At 44.9% G+C, this 6269-nt stretch overlaps 1 protein-coding gene across 3 annotated transcripts in view; it reads right to left on the bottom strand.

Moving 5' to 3' along the window:
* Positions 1-1377: 1377 nt before the first annotated feature.
* Positions 1378-6269, bottom strand: part of LOC130294562 (uncharacterized) — a 52506-nt gene continuing 47614 nt past the window's right edge. For all 3 annotated transcript variants that reach the window (XM_056544565.1, XM_056544567.1, XM_056544566.1), the window contains exon 13: positions 1378-5030. In XM_056544565.1, the coding sequence (XP_056400540.1) occupies positions 4835-5030 (196 nt within the window). In that variant the 3' untranslated portion in view covers positions 1378-4834. The remainder of the gene's footprint in view (positions 5031-6269) is intronic.

The following is a 6269-nucleotide window of genomic DNA, read 5'->3' as shown; positions in this document are numbered from 1 at the left end:
GGAGGCCCAGCTTTTGAAGTGTCAACAAAACCGTGATTGAGGTACATGATGGCAGAAGGTAGATGGTATTGAAGGAGTGGAAATGTTGGCCCTCATTTACTAAGAAAATCGGGTTGTAAGTCTATGTTGCTTTCTTACCCGATTGCTTTTTTCCCTGGTATTTATTATTATGTCGCATTATGTTTGTCGCACGTGGGTTTTGTAGGTTTTGGTTTCCAACTCCTCTGAGTTTTTGGGTTAAAAATCCTCAACAATTCAACACATTTGGGTTGGAAACCTTTATAAATACGTGGGAAAGCTCAGAAATGTCGGGTTACGCCCCTTTTTCGGGTTTGGGAGAATCCACATCGGGTCCGTCGGGAAAAAATGTTGCATCGTGTCGCAGACTGGCGCACGAACAGCCCGACTGAATAGCCTGGTTAGTGCTTACAGGACACCGGGAGGGACCTTACCTGCCTCCTCAGTGTCTTCTCCGTTCAAGGATCCCCTGTATGGCCGGCGCTCTCCTTCCTCGTCACCACGTCGTCGCGTACGTGCGTCGGCGTTCGTAACGACATGATGGCGGCGACGGAGAGCGAGGATACCCGGCCGGCAGCAGAGACGTTCCGCAGCGACGGGGACAGCGATGGAGCGACATCCAGGGCAGCGGTGACGGGTCCGGAGCGGCAGGGACACGTGAGTATTACCTCCTATGCAGTGGTCTTCAATCTGCGGACCTCCAGATGTTGCAAAACTACAACTCCCAGCATGCCCGGACAGGGCATCCTGGGAGTTGTAGTTTTGCAACATCTGGAGGTCCGCAGGTTGAAGACCACTATAGATTTTGCACCTATAAATTGGGTGCGTCTTATACGCCGGTGCGTCCTATAGGCCGAAAAATACGGTGCCATACCAATCAATCTGAGGTGCGCAAGGTATGCTCCAGGATGTCCCCCCACCTCACACTCCGACGCGTTTCGCCAAGCTTCAGATTGATTGGTATGGTATATTGTACTTGTTTATACCTGCATTGTTATCTTATTTATATATCTTTTTGCACATAAGAAATAGTACCTTGGGAATATTTAGTACATGAGATCCATATAGTTGATTGTTTTTTACATCTTTACCATTTGCACAGTGCAATATTGAGAACCAAAACATTTTTTTTCTCTAATTATTGAGAGTCATATACCCCTGTGAGTGCGGATTTATTTTTCATTATTACATAGTATGTCCATAGTATGTCCCCCCCCCCCCCCCCATCTGCTATAATATATTTTTTAACATTGTCTTATGTGTATAGTTTTTAAAGGGAGGATGGGTATATCCATTGTTTGTTATATGAATTTTCTTGTATAAATAAAGAGCAATTTTCCACGATCATATTTTTGTGATACTTCTTTATTGAATTTGGGCAGATGCCTTTTGTAGACTAATAATATTTAAAAAAAAAATTTAAAAAATAAATGTCATTTAATTAAGTCCATTATATCTCAGACAGGAACAATACGGCTTGACACGTTTCATGGCCCCCATTTAATCATAAGCCTTAAAGGGGTTATCCAGGAATAAATTTATTTTTCACATCTCAACTGGCTCCTGAAAGTTAAACAGATTTTTAAATTATTTCTGTTAAAAAAATCTTAATCATTTCAGTACTTATGAGCTGCTGAAGTTGAGTTCTTTTCTCTCTAGGTGCTCTTTGATGACACCTGTCTTGGGAACTGTCCAGAGTAGAAGCAAATCCCCATAGCAAACCTCTTCTACTCTGTGCAGTTCCCGAGACAAGCAGAGATGTCAGCAGAGAGTACTGTTGCCAGACAAAACAACTCAACCTCAGCAGCCGATAAGTACTGAAAGGATTTTTTATTTATAGAAGTAATTTACAAATCTATTTAACTTTCTGGAGCCAGTTGATCTAAAAAAATTTAGTTTTTTCCTGGAATACCCCTTTAAAAGGGGTACTCCGCCTCTAGACATCTTATCCAAAGCATAGGAGATATGTCTGATCGCGAGGGTCCCGCCGCGATCTTGGCTGCGGAACCCCAGACCTCCGGTACATAGAGCGAACTTGGTTCAATGCCAGATGACTGGCAGCGGCTTGCGACATCACGGCCACGCCCCCTCAATGCAAGTCTATGGTAGGGGGCGTGAAAGCCGTCATGCCCCCTTCCATAGACTTACATTGAGGGGGTGTGACCGTGACATTACAAGGTTAAGTACAGTAATGCTATTCCACCAGTGGTGGCAGCAGAGAGCAGATAGTAGGTATGAATGTAAATGCATGTAAGGGAATGGATTTAACCCCATTTTACCATCTGCCATTACATGGTAACATAGAAAATGTGCAATTTGACAACAGTATAATACTTTGATTTATCAAAACCCGTGCAGAGAAAGAGGTGCCGTTGCCCATAGCAACCAATCAGATCAATTCTTTCATTTTTAAGGAGGCCTGGGAAAAATGAAAGAAGCGATCTGATTGGTTGCTATGGGCAACTGCACCACTCTTCCTCTAGACAGGTTTTGATAAATCTCCCCCATAGTGTGATAGTCAGGTGATCCTTCATCAGACAATAAGAATGTACTTGTACTGGGACACTGCAAATGCAGCGCACTCTAATTCTTTCTTCATGGTTTATACATTACTTGTACCTGGCAGCTTTGATATAACAATTAGTAGAGTGGCGGGTCGTAACTGAACGTGAAGCACTGATGCGGCGGCCTGCATCTCATTGCACAACATACATTAGTGACCACTGTCGCCATTTTGAATTTATTATCTCGGGGAAATCTCTACACCAGTGTTTCCCAAACAGGGTGTCTGCAGCTGTTGCAAAATCTACAACTCCCAGCATGCCCGGACAGCCAATGGCTGTCCGGGCATACTGGGAGTTGTAGTTTTGCAACACCTGGAGGCACCCTGGTTGGGAAACCCTGCTCTGGACAGTTCCTGACATGGACAGAGGTGGCAGCAGAGAGCACTGTGGTCAGACTAGAAAGAACTACACAACTTTCTCTGTAGCAGCAGCTGATAAGTACTGGGAGGATTAAGATTTTTTAATAAAAGTAATTACAGCGCTGTTAAACTTTCTGGCACCAGTTTATTTTGAAAAAAAAAAATTCCACAGAGTACCCCTTTAATCTATAGCTGCTCTGATCCCCTTTTCTTCCTATGGTGCAGAGACGGTGCAGTCCCACAGATTGTCATCAGATCCATTGATACTGGCGGAATGTATTGACAAGATTACAGCTCTGAAGCCTCAATATCACCAAACACGACAGATTACTATAGTTTTCTAGTGAAACTTTATCTATATGGTATAATATTACTCATTAACACTATCCTCAGAGGGTGGACTCTGACTTTTAACCCCCGCACGCCATCCAAGGCCTACGATCTCCGATGTAGAGAACTGATGATCAGATAGAAGTTCTACAGTCTGCTCAATGACATTACCGAACCTTTGAGCCAACATTCCCAACAATATACGGGACTCTCCCCTTGTAATAAACTCCAGCACTTTTGGGTATGAGAATTGCACCGCGATGCATCCTCCTGGAAAACACCATTAACCCTTTCAGTGCTGGAGACGGAGGTAATAGTGTGTTACCCATGAATACTTGATGCAACTAAAAGTATGGGTGAGATGGAGCGTCTTTGCCTCGAAGGCAACGTTTTCATAACAGCGCGTCGCCGGCTGTTGCGAAACTACAACACAGAGCATAGCCGGACAGCCGATGGGCTGTAAACCTTATGGTCTCATCCCAAAAAAGACTGGAGGCTGTAATCTCTGCCAAAAGGGGCTTCACCTGAGTAAGGGGTTTGAATACTTATGTCACTGCAAGATTTGAATTATTCATTTTCAATAAAAATAGCAAAGACTTCTAACTCTTCAGTTTTTTACTTTATCATTGTGGAGGTACTAAGTGCAGAATTTGTATTTTAGCACAAGAGAAACATAACAAAACGTTAAAAAAAAAATAATAATAATAAAAAAAAAAAAAAAAAGGGGGGGGGGGGGTACCCCACTGCCCCAGCATCCAGAACATTTAGTTCCGAACACTGGATGTGGGTGTCGTGCTGTCATGGCCACGCCCCTCATGACATCATACCAGGCCCTCTCAATGGAATTCTATGGGAGGGAGAGTGACAGCTGCCAGATCCCCCTCCCGTAGACTTGCATTGAGGGGGTGTGGCCTCACGAGGGGGCGTGGTGGTTACATGACGAGGGTGTATGGCAGTGATGTAACACCCGCAGCGCACACCAGCTTTCAGAACTAAATGCTCCAGATGCTGTGGCAGTGGAGTACCCCTTTAAAGGGTCTGAAGACCTCCCTAATACATTGTATGTAATCCCCCTGCACCATTTCAGGCCACTTGTGTATGAGACGGGTGGAGACCGAGCACAGCGCTCAGATATCTACAGCCATTCCACAGGCTGCTAAACCACTGCTCCATTCAAACGGAGAACACATGACCCCTTGTTCTGACTAATAGTGGGGTCCCAGTGTCCGAATCCCTACTGTTCCAGCAGTTATTACTTATACCTATCCAGTTGACAACTTATTACCAGAATATCTCTTAAAGGGAAAGCTGCATGAAGGCGCCCATGACCAAAGTGCCGGGCCCGCGTTTTCACAATTCCAATTTATTTGTGTAATACAAAAACTGTGAATGCCATCCCGGCAGTGAAAGGGTTACTCCCACCACCTCTTTTCTAGGAGGATCTCGAGTATTAATCTGGGAACCGTTAGTACAACTGAAAGAAAAGGATTTAAAAAAGTACAAAAATATCTAGTATTAAAAAAAAAGTGCGAACCAGGTGTCCAAGAAACAAACACAACTGCATCAGATATGATCCAACGCCATTAGGGCAGCCGGATAGTCATACATCTTCATATAACCAACATTTAACTCTTCAGGGTATGGTAAGACTTCTTGTACACGCTTCACCACACACGCAGGGACAGCCTTGTACTTGCGAAAGTCCAGGAAGCCATGGGCCCATATGACAAAGGCTCTGTAGGACGTCCGCCTTAGTTTGCTGTAAGGAAAGTGGCGATAGAATTATTAAGAGATCAGGCAAATCTTTACACGAGTTCACACGTTGCAGAATCCATACTGTTATGTTTTACTATTCACATGAGTAGCTAGAAAACACCATGGCCCAGATCTACTAAAGGGGTACTCCGCTGCCCCAGCGTTCAGAACATTTAGATCAGAACGCTGGGTGCGGGGGGGTCATGACGTCACGGCCAAGCCCCTCGTGACGTCAAACCCCATCAATGCAAGTCTATGGGAGGGGGCGTGACGTACGTCACGCCCCCTCCCATAGACTTGCATTGAGGGGGCATGGTGTGATGTCTCGACCCCCGCAGCCCGTACCGAGCATTTGGAACTGAATGTTCTGGACCCTGGGGCAGTGGAGTACCCCTTTAAAAAATGTTTAAAAAGGGGTTATCCGGGAAAAAACTTTTTTTTATATATATCAACTGGCTCCAGAAAGTTAAACAGATTTGTGGCGATAGAATTATTAAGAGATCAGGCAAATGTTTACACGTGAGTTCACATGTTGCAGAATCCATACTGTTATGTTTTCCTATTCACATGGGTAGCTAGAAAACACCATGGCCCAGATCTACTAAAGGGGTACTCTGCTGCCCCAGCGTTCAGAACATTTTTGTCTGGGGGTCGTGAAGTCAAGGTCACGCCACGCCCCCTCAATGCAAATATGTGGGAGGGGGATGTGGTGACTGCCACGCCCCCTCCCATTGACTTGCATTGAGGGGGTGTGCTGTGATGTCATGAGGGGGCGTTGCTGTGACATCACAACCCCTACCGCCTGTACCCAGCATTCTAAATGAACACAGAGAGCTGCACAGAGATCGCAGGGGTCCCAGCAGCGGGACAACCCCGATAAGATGTCTAGGGGTAGAGTACCTCTTTAAAAGGGGTACTCAGACATCAGGTAGAAAAAATTTATAAAAAGGCCACAGAAGCACATAACATTAATTGACATATCTGCCCCAGTTCAGCAAAAAGTAAAAATCCATCTGTTTTAGGGGTCTAAGTCCTTTACTTCCTAGCAGAGCAGTTGCTCAGTACCACAATTCCCAGAACGAACTGCTTTTCCTCAGATCTTTATCAGTCCTTCTACGCTGCATACTAAAATTCTACAGCAAACCTGCAAGTTTTCCACTCGCAGCTGTTGCAGAACATCTTATTTCACAGCAGACAATCACACAATGAGTGAGGCAGCACCTGCTCTGCATTTCCAGTCTGC

The sequence above is a fragment of the Hyla sarda genome, chromosome 10 (assembly GCF_029499605.1).
Source record: "Hyla sarda isolate aHylSar1 chromosome 10, aHylSar1.hap1, whole genome shotgun sequence".
NCBI classification, from domain to species: domain Eukaryota; kingdom Metazoa; phylum Chordata; class Amphibia; order Anura; family Hylidae; genus Hyla; species Hyla sarda.
The sequence above is the reverse complement of the archived record's forward strand: the minus strand, read 5'-3'. Positions and strand labels throughout refer to the sequence as shown.